This window comes from Atheta coriaria, unplaced genomic scaffold (genome assembly GCF_025399875.1).
Source record: "Atheta coriaria isolate IRGN ID8LTWV9N9 unplaced genomic scaffold, Caltech_Dcor_3.1 hic_scaffold_2_pilon, whole genome shotgun sequence".
In the NCBI taxonomy this organism is placed as follows: domain Eukaryota; kingdom Metazoa; phylum Arthropoda; class Insecta; order Coleoptera; family Staphylinidae; genus Dalotia; species Dalotia coriaria.
Genome location: NW_027045444.1, coordinates 2,349,936 through 2,362,684, shown reverse-complemented (window position 1 = coordinate 2,362,684; position 12,749 = coordinate 2,349,936). Strand labels below are relative to the sequence as shown.

The window sequence follows — 12,749 nt, the reverse complement described above, 5'->3', positions numbered from 1 at the left end:
GAATTGTAAGTAAGTGCGGATTTTTTTATAGAATTATAATGTGGATTTATTTGAATGCGGAAATTTCTCAAGTTTTCTGCATATTTGCATGTTGGAATAAAAATTATCGTCGACGATGCAAACCGAGGAAATAATAAATCTTTATTAAAAGCGACTTTCGTCCTGCGTCCTTTACGCAAAGTAAGAATTCCACGAGAAAAACCTAATAAAAACTTGATGATAATAAGTGCTACGAATGACGAGCTTTGAACTCTTTAGAAAATTCCAATAAACATTGCGAGGAAATTTTCATTTTCCTAAAAAATTAAAAAAACTAAAAAAACATTTTTAAATAAAATTTCAAGATTTTTTTATCATAACCTTAAAAATAATTAACAATAAATTAATTTTCAAATTATTTCGTGGAAATTTATTGATAATAAACTTATTTTTCCTAAAAAATGTTAAAAAATTTAATTTTTTTTTGTTTTTTGATGATAAATTCCAAAAACATAGTTTTCTTGGATTTCCACACTGAAATCTTTTCGTTTAAAGATTTCCCCATCGTTTTCCACAATTTTCCCGCCTGACGTTACCTTGGTGAGGTGCGTTTTTCGTTCGCTTCCTGCCCGAAGCTGATAACGACAGCGGCGCGGCCCGAAAACGTCGAAATTTAACATTTATATTCTTAATCGAGCAATCCCCTCAGAATTTCCACCGACGTCGACATTTTCACCGTTTTCCACTTTTCTCATCCACCAACAGCAGCCGAGGCGTTATCATAATTCCAAAACTCTTACAATTTTTAAATGGATATTAAATAATGTAGCAAAGCGTTTTAATGTTGTTGAAGCTTTCAACTTTTGTTTGACATTGCTTTTTATTTGTTTAGAGCTCTGCCTGAAAATGTTAATTAACTTGATGTGAAACTTTACTTGCGAGCAAAACAAAGCAAAAACAATATGAAAAGCTTGAGCTTTCACAAAAGTTTAGTGCTTTTAGTGTCTTATTCTTAATTAACTACAAAGTTTTAAAATTCTCTCTCGGATTTTTTTTAATAAAATATCCGGATCGATTTCCATTCTCACTTTTTGCATGAATTTCTCTTACTTGAAGGCGTTTTGTGTGGGAAAATATTATTTTAGTAATTTCCTCTTTTATTGCTCAGATTTTACGAGCGCGCATCGAAAAACTTCATTTACTTATTCAAATTTTTACATTCTTGCGCCTCACACCGCCAATTTCTGTACGAATCGTTTTTGGTTTGAATGTCGCTCGTCTATAATCACATAAAATTTCAAAATGAAAGTCGGCAGGCCACAAACAATCCACCGAATGAAAAAAGTTAATTATATATTATATTCGTGTTGAATACTAAACTTTATTCACTTGTTATAAATTTTTCATTTTATTTTACTACAAATTATTCCTGCCCAACACAGTATATTTTTAATTTGATACCTATAAACCAATTACATATTTATTATTATTATTCGTAGTTATTAAGTAATTAAACAGTATTAAACTCATTATGTAATTAAACATGATGTGAATATGATTAACCTTGAACTGTTTGAATTAAACTTTACTTTACTTTACTTTCTCATGATGCTGCATTGATGCATTGTTAAATTAATTTGATTTTTAATTTTAAATTTCCCACGATTTGTTTCTTTTGTTGTTTTAAGTGAACAGATTTAGATTTTTATTGTTTATGGTTTAGTCAACGTCTAATTTGCGGAAATTACCATGATAGCCCAATAATTCGTCATTGTCTAATTTATTCGGACGTAAATTGGCGTCGACCTTGAAGTTTTGGATGTTGCGGAAGTAATCTACACAGCCGTCCATCATATCGTCAAACTGTGCTGACATCTGGTGGACAGTAGCGTTTGTTCCGCCGTATTCGATTGGAAGTTGATCTTTTGGATAAAATTGAGATATTTCTTTTGGGTCACTGTGAGTAGTAATCTAAAAATTAATATTTGATGGTTATAGATGAAGAAAAATAATAGTTATTGTATGTTTAGTGTGTAAAGTGAAATTTTAAACACGTGGTCTAAATTATTTGTTCAACACTAATTACAATAGCGAATTATTTTGTATTTTGTATAAATTTTAATATTTTTGAGTTTTTGAAAGATATTTTTTGCACACTAGTGTGTAAAAGTACTACTTTTAACACGCATAGAAACAAAAACAATTTTAATTAATTTTTTTTATACTTTTTAAGATTAAAAGTGTCTAAAATTGTTTTTTAACATGTGTTACTAAAAATTTGCATCCTAGTGCATAAAATGAACACTTTTCACACTCCGACAAAAAATACTCACTCTGTTTCTCAGTTTTTCCGGAAGACACGCCAATGCACCATTAACCACAACTTGTGCAACTGTAGGCAGCCCAATAATCCTCAAAGCATGACATCTATTCGAATATACTTTCTAAAAACCAAAAAAATTAAATTAAAAATAAAAATTTTTCCAATACGTACCTCAGCAACAGTAACAAATATCTTAGACATCATCGGAGTGAATGCAGCCCAAAACGCAAAATTACTCTTGGTACAATCCCAAATAATTTCCACACTACTAGAAAAATCTCGATAGATAATAGCCTCGGCGTCCATGAAAGTTTTTGCCAAATTTGTGTGAGCCTCAAATTTGTGATCCATTTCGTCCAAAACAAAGAAAATCACACGATTCAACCCTACTAAATTAGGCAAGGTTAATGTACGGGATATTTTACGCATTTCTATTATATCCGGATTGGTAGGAAGACGATTTTCAAACACTTCCGGTATCATCGACCGGATTGAGTAGTAATAATCCAGTTTTGTTTTTGTTTTCTCTATGGAGAATTTATTACGGATTAACATGTTTAGGATCAATCTATCACCTAAAACAAAAAAAAATCGAAAAAAAAATTTTTGAAAAAAATTTTGAAAAAAATTTTGAAAAAAAATTAACTTACTTGGCATTTGAGTAAGATGAGGCTGAGTACCAATCCAAGTTTTTATACAATCCACATCAATTTGTGCACTTTCCACAGTACGATTAAACTGAGCCAAAATCTGATCAACTTCATGTTTGGAAAAATTCAAAGTTGGATGTTTCACTTCAATATCAATCATTTTTCTACAACCAACACAACTTGCCTCCTCGCTAGTCAAAATTAAACTAACTAACAACTTGTAATAACACCATTATTTCCCACATTATATATACCCACTTAAAACCTCAAGGTCACGCAAAATTAAATTATAATTCACAAAAATTAATGACGGCAACACATTTATTACATGCATAAATTTGACAATGAAATTATTTACTCTTAGACCTTCTCTGACCCAGTGGAGTAATATCAAAACTAGACGAAGAACTGGTCCCAACATCAAAGATCTCATACATCTCCTCTTCAACTTCTCCTTCACCTTCTTCACCTTTGGTCTTCTTACTAAGCAGATTACAATACTCCTCAGCCTCAGCCAATAACCTACGCCAGTGTTTCGTAGTATTAATAACCTCAGCCAACTCTGGTGGGATGAAATGTTCCATTGGATAATCATCAATGGTACAATCCCTACACATAGTACACCATGTCATTGGTTTGTCCTTGAAGTATTGAGTCATGTCTTGATCAACCCGCCGGGATTCAGCTAAGTAATCCGACCAGTTTTTTAAGATAAACCGCATTGTTTCTTCAAATTTACTTGCTTCATCTCCCTGGAGTGTCTCTTTGAACTGTTGAAGACAACTGGCGTACATTTCAATGTTTCTTCCTAGTTCCTTCAACCAGGAGACATAGAGACACCAATCTACGTATGAAGAAGTACCTTCTGGATGGTAATCTAATAAACCTGCTTCGGATAACTTGGATTCTATTGAAGATTCTTCTGATAAACCTCCTTCCATGATGGATTCTTCTTCTTCGAAACCTTTGAGACCACCAGCAGCTGCTTCTTCTTCACCTCCCATATAGCTTTCTTCTTCAATTTCAGATTCGTATTCATCTCCTTTTCCTTTGTGTTTTGAATCATCATCATAGGCACTTATAAATTGATCTCCATCCCCATATTGTCCTGCTCCTAAACCTCCATCTTTTCCTCCTTCGCCATCTTCACCAAAAACATCTGATTCTTCAGATAATAACCCACCATGTGAGCTTATGGATTCCCCTTCTCCTAATCCTTCTTCTTCTTCATCTCCTTCTCCATATTTTTTTCCTCCTCTATCCAGTCCTTCATCTTCTTCACCATAAAGTAGTAATGATTCTTCTCCTGCATACAAAGAACCTTCTTGTACAGTACTTGCTTCTTCTTCATAAACCAATTCAGTTTCTGCTTCACTTTCAGGTGGGACATATTGATACATTTGGAAGACACAGTGTTTATCTTCAAAGGAAGTAGCTGATATCTGATCAACGATGAATTCTTGTTTGTAGGGTTGGAGTTTTACATCAATCAAAATGGCGAGTTTTTGACAGATTACTTTAAGTTCTTCTTTGACGTATTTATTGCATGTTTTGAGTTTACGGAAGTTGAGGAACTTGTAAAGCATCATGGTGACTTGAAGTTGTTTGTAATTTGGGATCATTCTTCGGAGACAACCGAGGTATTTGATGAATTTTTCTGAAGAACGTGAAGTTTGTTTTTCTAACCACTGCGCTTTGATTTTAGCTGATTTGCAACATGCTTTTGCTCGGAGACAACGTTTCTTCTTCTTGTTCTTTTTCATAAAGGTTGGTGGAGCTGGTTTGGGGCTTTCAAGGTCATGGATTAATTTACAAACCTTCAAAACTCGTTCTGTATCAAACACATTAGAATATCTTGCTAGAGTGCATTGAATTCTTCTGTTTAATGGAAGGGCCATTTCTTCAATTCTTTGGGGACATGATTGGTCCTTCAAACAACATTTATTTGACCGTTTTCTTAAATAAAAATAATATTAAACTCATTTTTAATAAAAAAAAATAAAAAAAATTTACTTATGTTGACGAAATTTTGATTTTCTTCCACCTTTCTGCTGTTTTTTCGGTTTATTTGGTAGACAATCACAGCAGTCATTACAAGGTCGTTTGTAGGTCACAATGGCCCTTAGACTAGCATCCCTGCACGTGTCTGAAATTAAACGCTCAGGCATTTTGCAACAGAATAATTTTTCAGTTTAAAAAACACAAACAGATTAAAATTTTGCAAACAGATTTTTTGACAGATTGGCAATCAGACTGTATCCATGGCAATAAACAATAAAATGGAGAAAAATGTGAGCGAGATTTTTTAACGCGCTCGAAAGTGATTTCGTATGCGAATCGTTTTATTGGCTATTATTGCCTCCACTTACAGGACTTTGAAGACTCCTTCAGAGTGCCGCCGCCTGCTTTGCATTTTTATTAGAATTCTCCACCTCACGCGTGACTTCTTGATGTGCTTTGGATTTTTCAGCCTCCTTGAATTATTTTTGTTTCCTGAAATACTCGCGAGGTAATAAATAAAGTTGATTAAGGGTGAAATTGAATCGTAGGCTGAGAGAGTTTTTTTTTTTGGGTTTTTTATTATGCTCGTTACTTAAAACTAGGCTGACATTTGTTGTATCTTAGAAGCATGACAAAGACAAGTCTCTTTAATGCTGGCTATAGGCGGTGTTCATCTCGGCCTCGGTGTTCTTGTGGTAGATGGCGACATCCTTGAAGAAGAAGTTGGAGTAGTTGAAGAACTCATCTTCGTATTCAATAGGACGATCCAGAGGATAGCCGAAGCTGTACTCGTGGTCAACCAGGAAGTCAAAACCGAAGTTGTCTTGGTAGTCAGCAGACTTGGTGTTGGCGTGGTAGGGAGCAACCACGAAGAACATCTGGAAGGTCTTGCCGCCGAAGTCACCCTTGGGGAGGAGCATGCGATGGGGCATACCGTAGTACTTGGTCTCCGGGTAGTATTTGAACTCGGCGCCACCGTTGATGGAGGTCATCACCTGGTGGTAGAGGTCCAGGTAGGTGGTGCGGTCATGGGAGAAGTACATGGATTCATGAGAGTTGCGCTCGATGAAGTTCTTGCCGGCGGTGAGGGTGTAGTGGAAGCGGTCGAATTCGTAGAAGTTGTGGCGGTTGAGGTCCATGTCGATTTCGCGTCCGTATTCATCGTACTTGGGGCCAATGAAGACCTTGACGAAAGCCTCAACTGGTTTGTCGGAGGTGACTGCGATCTTGTAGTTGAAGGGCTTGTGGTTGAGGCGGTATTGGCGGGCACGGATGAGGAAGCTATCGTCGTTGAATTCCTTCTCGTCGACGGTGACGGCATTGCTCAGGTCAGAGTAGTAGTAGTCGAAGTAGGTGATGAGACGGTCAATGGTAACATCTTCAATCTTGATGCCTTCCCAGAAGAGGGACTTCTTCTCATAGGGTCCGGCGTATTCCTGGTATTGGTGGAAGTAGTACATGATGCGCTTGTACATCTGCCAGAACATGGGATCGCGAAGGGAGGTCTCGAAGTGTTCCAAAGCAGAGGGAGCAAGTTTGTACTCATCAGTTGGGTAGTAAGCATAACCAAGAAGATGGCGGGCGAAGACCAAAAGGTCACCATAGTAACGTTCGTTGTCGGATTCGGTGTTGGATTCAACGAGGTTGCACAGAGTCTCAAAACCTTCCTTGTCGAAGAGGTAGACCATCTTGCCCTCAGGGGTCCAGAAGTAGCCCATATCAAGAGCGTCACGAAGACGGCGTTCATAATCCTTAACGTAGGTGTAGCTGTAGGTGTAGTTACCGTAGTGGGGGTAAGACTGCTTGCCATGGGCACCGTGGTAGAAAAGCTCAGCATGGTTGGGCCTGCTGGGGAAGGAAAGACCGTTGGGGTAGTGCATGCTTGGGTAGTATCCAGTCTCAATTGGGTGTTCGTAGGAGTAGTGAGGGATCTCACCCATGCCATTGGACAAACGTTCCAGGTAATAACGGGCCAAGAACTGCTGGTGGAAGTAGTAGAAGTATTCACCACGGTGGGAAGTCTCGTAATCGATGATCTCGCTAGGCAACCACCAGGGAGCAAAGACACCATAATAGTAATAGTAAGCATTGACACCAACATCTTCAGTGAAGTAGCTGAGAGACTGTTCAGGGTGGACATTCAAGTACCAGCCAGAGTAGTTAGCCTGAAGGGTGTATCCCTTGAAGGAATCCTTGATCTCCTCCTCATGTTCGTAGGTTCCCCAATAGTGCTGCTTGTACTGCTGGGCCTTGTAGATGACCTCATCGTTGAAGAAGTAGTGAGGGTAGATTTCATAGATCGGGGGTAGGATGATACCCTCGGTGAACTTGCTGTGGACGATGGCGACGGAGTAGGCATAGATGAACATACCCTCGTTGACGTTCTGGCGGGCCCAGACGGCGGTCTTGTAGAAGGTCTCGTAGTCCTTAGCGTAGTAGAAGGTCTTGAAGAGAGCGATGGCCTGTTCGAGGTGCTCCGGGTAGAAGACGGAGAAGATCTCACCCTGGGGCAGGAAGTCGTGCTGGTACATGTACCAGAACTCCTTCGCGTACTCGGGCTTGGTCCATTGGCTCCACATGCCTTCCCATTTGAAGGCATCGGCGATCTCTACGAAGTCCTTGTAGTAGCTGGGCTGGTTGATGTAGTTGAACAGGCGGAGGACATCCTTCTGTTTTTCCAGGAATACCTTATCACCTGTAAGACCCAATTAAAAAATATTTAGAAAAATTTTGAAATAAAAAAAAAATAAAAGAATACTTACCAACTTTGTAGTATGGTTTAGTGACGGGTCCAGCAATGGCTAAGGCACAAAGGCCAGCTACGATGAGCGCAATTGTCGTCCTCATGATGCTTGAATTCTTGAGACACCACAAGTGTGCCTTTGTCGATTCCGCCCGCAGCTTATATACTCCTCTCTACAACCGGTAATCACATTCTAATCACCTCGCCTCGCCTGAATATTCTAACCCCGTGACCTGTCCCAGCAAAAATATAAAAATTAATTGCATCTTATCACCTCGCGCCGTATTATCACGCCCGAGCAACAGTAACGGCAAAATACACATAACATCAATTTGATTAAAATGTATTTTAATTAGTTTAATCATAATCTAATTAACACAAAGAGATAACAATAACCAAAGGAAAGATTTACGAACGCGGATGGCAACGGCGAATGAATTTATTTCTTCTGGAATATTCCCAGTCATTAATTGTGATACTAATGAATGTAATTAGTGCATGCATAGAAACATTGAAGAAATGGCTGCCTATATTATATTTTATAGGAATATTTTTATTTTTATGATAAAAATTAATTAAAACGCAGTGCCCTGGAGCAAATATTCCAATCATTCAGATGTAAACTTTGATTATTGAATGGTTGCGTAATTGAGTATGGAACATAAAAAATATATAAAACAAAACAAAAATTTAATTTGTGTGCAGAAAACAAATAAATTCAACAAAATCGATAAAAATAGGTAGAAAATAATACAAAATTAAAATTAAAGGAAAATAAGTTATAATCGTTTGATAAAATAATATTTATTTATTAATTGTAAAATATAATGTTTTGCTTTAGTTTAATTCTAGTGGACTTTGTTTATTATTAATTTTATCTCGTTTATCATTATATAATATTTATTTTTAATGTTTTGACTAAACTTATTTTTATTTTGATTAATTTTAAAGCATTTAATTATTTTATTATATCAGAGCTAAATACTACACTTTATTCACTTTAGTGTCTTATAATATAAGGAATTATTAGAATTGAAAGCATTTTTATTTTTTATGTTTTTAAATTAATTTATTAATTAATAATTATTTTATTTTATTATGCTGGAGTTGAATACTATTCTTTATTCACGTTCGTGTATAATTATATAGAGTGTTATTACGATTGTAAACATTTTTATTTTATATTTACTTATTTTTTAAAATTTTATTATGCTTGAGTTAAATACTATACTTTATTCACTTTAGTGAATAATCATATAGGACACTATTAGAGTTGAAAACATTTTTTTTTCTTTTTTTGTTATAAATTTTTATATTATTATGCTTTAGTCAAATACTATACTTTATCCACTTTCGTGTATAATATAAGGATTATTCAAGGATGTTAATAAAAAAAATATTCAATTTAAAATGCAACAATTTTATTACTAACAACTACAAATAAGCAATCTGTGAATTCATGTCAATATCATAATCAAATCATTGATTTAATAGTTGCTGCCAGAGTTGTTGATCTCAGCCTCGGTGTGCTTGTGGTAGATTTGAACATCCTTGAAGAACATGTTGGGCAGATCCATGAACCACTGCTCGTACTCAATTGGGCGATCGAAGGGATAAGACAGGCTGTACTCAGTGTCAACGAAGTACTCGTACTCAGGCTTGGCCTCATGGTAAGGCACGACCACAGCGAAGAACTGGTAGGTCTTGCCAGCGAAGTCACCCTTGGGGAGGAGCATACGCTGAGGGAAGGTGTAGTACATGTTCCAGTCGTAGTACTTGAACTGTTCGCCACCGCTGAGTGCGCTCATCACATGCTTGTAGATGTCCAAGTAGGTGGTGCGGTCACGGGAGAAGTAGATGGTCTCCTGGGAGTTGCGGTCGATGATGTTCTTACCAGCATTGAGGGTCCAGTGGAAGCGGTCGAATTCAAAGAAGTTGTGACGGTTGAGGTCCATGTCGATTTCGCGTCCGTATTCATCGTACTTGGGGCCAATGAAGACCTTGACGAAAGCCTCAACTGGTTTGTCGGAGGTGACTGCGATCTTGTAGTTGAAGGGCTTGTGGTTCAGGCGGTATTGGCGGGCACGGATGAGGAAGCTATCGTCGTTGAATTCCTTCTCGTCGACGGTGACGGCGTTGCTCAGGTCAGAGTAGTAGTAGTCGAAGTAGGTCATCAGGCGGTCAACGGTGATGTCTTCAATCTTGATGCCTTCCCAGATGAGCTCTTCCTTCTCATAGGGTCCGGTGTATTCCTGGTATTGGTGGAAGTAGTACATGACGCGCTTGTACATCTGCCAGAACATGGGATCGCGAAGGGAGGTCTCGAAGTGTTCCAAAGCAGCAGGAGCAAGTTGGTACTCATCAGTTGGGTAGTAAGCATAACCAAGAAGATGGCGGGCGAAGATCAGGAGGTCACCATAGTAACGGTTGTTGTCAGAATCGTAGTTGGACTCAACGAGGTTAGCCAAGGTGTTGAAACCGTACTTGTCGAAGAGGTAAACCATCTTACCCTCAGGGGTCCAGAAGAAACCGCGGTCAAGAGCATCACGAAGACGCATCTCGTAATCCTTAACGTAGGTGTAGCTGTAGGTGTAGTTACCGTAGTGGGGGTAAGATTGCTTGCCATGGGCACCGTGGTAGTAAAGCTCAGCATGGTTGGGTCTGCTGGGGAAGGAAAGACCGTTGGGGTAGTGCATGCTTGGGTAGTATCCAGTCTCAATGGGGTATTCGTAGGAGTAGTGAGGGATCTCACCCATGCCATTAGACAAACGCTCAAGATAATAACGAGCCATCATGTTGTGGTGGAACCAGTAGAAGTATTCACCGCGGTTGTTCTCCTCGACATCGTCCATCATGTCAGCGGGCATCCACCAGGGCATGTAGATGTTGTAGTAGTAATAGAACGAGTTGACACCAACATCCTCAGTGAAGTAGGCCATAGACTGTTCAGGGTGGACATTCATGTACCAGCCAGAGTAGTTAGCCTGAAGGGTGTATCCCTTGAAGGAATCCTTGATCTCTTCCTCATGTTCGTAGGTTCCCCAATAGTGCTGCTTGTACTGCTGGGCCTTGTAGATGACCTCATCGTTGAAGAAGTAATGAGGGTAGATTTCATAGATCGGGGGAAGGATGATACCCTCGGTCCATTGGCTGTGGAAGATGGCGACGGAGTAGGCATAGATGAACATACCCTCGTTGACATTCTGGCGGGCCCAGACGGCGATCTTGTAGAAGGTTTCGTAGTCCTTAGCGTAGTACAACGACTTGAAGAGGGCGATGGCCTGTTCAAGGTGCTCGGGGTAGTACACGGAGAAGATCTCACCCTGGGGCAAGAAGTCGCGCTGGTACATGTACCAGAACTCCTTGGCGTAGGCGGGCTTGCTCCATTGGTCCCACATGCCTTCCCATTTGAAGGCATCAGCGATCTCGGCGAACTCCTTGTAGTAACTGGGTTGGTTGATGTAGTTGAAGAGCTTCAGGACATCCTTTTGCTTTTCCAAGAAGACCTTGTCAGCTAAACACCAAAATATTCAATAAAAACCAAAAAATAACAAAAAAAAATTTATACTGACCAACTTTGTAGGGAGTTTTGGCAACCGGAGTCGCCGCAGCGAAGGCGCAAAGGCCCAAAAGAACAAGTGCGAGTTTCATCTCAGATTCTATCTCAAGTCGGGTTGTACCAGATGAGAAGACACAATTCAAGTGTGCTTTCTCCGGTCAACACCCGCACCTTTTATACTAAATCATCATGCACTCATTGCATCAATCAGCACATGGTAATTGCTATCTGCAGCATAAAAATATATTAATTATAATTATCACATGACATAATTAATGATTACAAAAATCCGGCTCTAAATAAATTAAATTAAAATTATTCTATAACAAAAACAATAAAATATTATTTTTTGTTTTTTTCGTCATTTCAAGAAGAAGAAACAGGAAAAGAAGCGTCGCATCGCATTATGCAGTCCTTCTATTGCTCCCCGGACGGTTAATTACGCTCAGGATGTCGTCGCAGGATGCGGCTATTTATATTAAATATTGCCTGGCGGTGGTCCTGCGGGACGTCCTCAGACATTAATACGTTCGGAAGGCGGCGGCGTATATTTTTCCCTTCATCTCGACCAGACGCTCCCGAATAGATTATGTTAGATTATATTTTCTTGCAAATTGCTGCTGACGGTCCAACGCAATAAAAAAACTATAAGCCGAGTGTTATCTGTTATGCGAGGCGACATCACAAGCACACAAAAAAACCAACGATGAAGAAGGTAGATTATCCAGCTGAAGTGTGAAGGAAATTAAAAGCAACAGCGACAAGCATCTCTTCATCATAAAATTCAAGTTTTATTTTTGGAAATCATAAAGCACGAGACTTCTGTGAAAATATTATCGAATTGTGTTTGCGTCTTGAAAACAAACACACGAATGCTCGATATTCTTCGGCTTCGTTTTCGACGTCTTCGCCAGCAGCTTGGAATCGATGACGAACGCGAATCGAGAACAATAATAACTCGTCCGAGTGGATGATCACGTACGAAATGCTGCTGCCTTTCGGTCACGTACGTATCGCGGCGTCGATTTTATTTATTTTCGACATTTCCACACGCCTCAGACTTCAGAACTCTCCTCGGAAGCTCGGAAGCTGCAGACATAACCAACCGATGTATTTCTCTTTCATTTGGTTGGGAGTTTAGTTTTGAAATTTGCAATTTTCGTCGAAAACAATTTTCTAAGCCTTGCTTTCTGAGCAAAAGAAATAAAAGCTTTCCGCCCGCGCACATCTTTCATTTCTATCGACTAGAGGATTTATTTTTATTTCCGCTCGCTTCGGCGTTATTTATGTTCTTTTATGCAATTATCGAAGGCATTCTGTTACACGCCGACTGCTGGCAATGTGTGATAATGCTAAGGATATTAAATTAGTTGGAAATTTATTGATTTCTGAAGTTATAACATATTACATACATTCAAAGTAAAGTAAAAAAATATTCTGTTTATTAATCACTCTTGTAATGACACGTTTCGTCACTGATAACAAGTTTCCGAA

At 38.6% G+C, this 12,749-nt stretch overlaps 3 protein-coding genes across 3 annotated transcripts; all 3 read right to left on the bottom strand.

Annotated features, from left to right (window-relative positions):
* Positions 1 to 1,380: 1,380 nt before the first annotated feature.
* On the bottom strand, positions 1,381 to 3,157 carry LOC135800296 (retinol-binding protein pinta-like). Its single transcript, XM_065313496.1, has 4 exons — positions 2,953 to 3,157; positions 2,474 to 2,877; positions 2,313 to 2,423; positions 1,381 to 1,950 (listed from the first exon to the last, which is right to left on the bottom strand). The coding sequence occupies exons 1-4, from the start codon at positions 3,110 to 3,112 to the stop codon at positions 1,699 to 1,701; spliced, it is 927 nt and encodes a 308-aa protein (XP_065169568.1). The 5' UTR covers positions 3,113 to 3,157; the 3' UTR covers positions 1,381 to 1,698.
* A 100-nt stretch (positions 3,158 to 3,257) lies between these two features.
* On the bottom strand, positions 3,258 to 5,237 carry LOC135798634 (uncharacterized). The gene is made up of 2 exons (XM_065311524.1): positions 4,966 to 5,237; positions 3,258 to 4,908 (listed from the first exon to the last, which is right to left on the bottom strand). The coding sequence occupies exons 1-2, from the start codon at positions 5,118 to 5,120 to the stop codon at positions 3,303 to 3,305; spliced, it is 1,761 nt and encodes a 586-aa protein (XP_065167596.1). The 5' UTR covers positions 5,121 to 5,237; the 3' UTR covers positions 3,258 to 3,302.
* Positions 5,238 to 5,498: 261 nt separating this feature from the next.
* Positions 5,499 to 11,414, bottom strand: LOC135803294 (uncharacterized). Its single transcript, XM_065316888.1, has 4 exons — positions 11,269 to 11,414; positions 9,187 to 11,210; positions 7,716 to 7,869; positions 5,499 to 7,648 (listed from the first exon to the last, which is right to left on the bottom strand). The coding sequence occupies exons 1-4, from the start codon at positions 11,345 to 11,347 to the stop codon at positions 5,601 to 5,603; spliced, it is 4,305 nt and encodes a 1,434-aa protein (XP_065172960.1). The 5' UTR covers positions 11,348 to 11,414; the 3' UTR covers positions 5,499 to 5,600.
* Between the last annotated feature and the right edge of the window lie 1,335 nt (positions 11,415 to 12,749).

Excerpts from the sequence above, each read along its gene's own strand:
- LOC135800296 (XM_065313496.1), bottom strand. The coding sequence starts at position 3,112 with ATGATTGATATTGAAGTGAAACATCCAACTTTGAATTTTTCCAAACAT. Across the intron at positions 2,424-2,473 it reads TATTTGTTACTGTTGCTGAG|AAAGTATATTCGAATAGATG; the intron begins GTACGTATTGGA and ends TTTGGTTTTTAG. Across the intron at positions 1,951-2,312 it reads CGGAAAAACTGAGAAACAGA|ATTACTACTCACAGTGACCC; the intron begins GTGAGTATTTTT and ends ATTAATTTTTAG.
- LOC135803294 (XM_065316888.1), bottom strand. The coding sequence starts at position 11,347 with ATGAAACTCGCACTTGTTCTTTTGGGCCTTTGCGCCTTCGCTGCGGCG. Across the intron at positions 11,211-11,268 it reads CAAAACTCCCTACAAAGTTG|CTGACAAGGTCTTCTTGGAA; the intron begins GTCAGTATAAAT and ends TTTGGTGTTTAG. Across the intron at positions 7,870-9,186 it reads ACAACTCTGGCAGCAACTAT|AGAGGAGTATATAAGCTGCG; the intron begins TAAATCAATGAT and ends TACCGGTTGTAG.
- LOC135798634 (XM_065311524.1), bottom strand. The coding sequence starts at position 5,120 with ATGCCTGAGCGTTTAATTTCAGACACGTGCAGGGATGCTAGTCTAAGG. Across the intron at positions 4,909-4,965 it reads TCAAAATTTCGTCAACATAA|AAAACGGTCAAATAAATGTT; the intron begins GTAAATTTTTTT and ends TTTTTATTTAAG.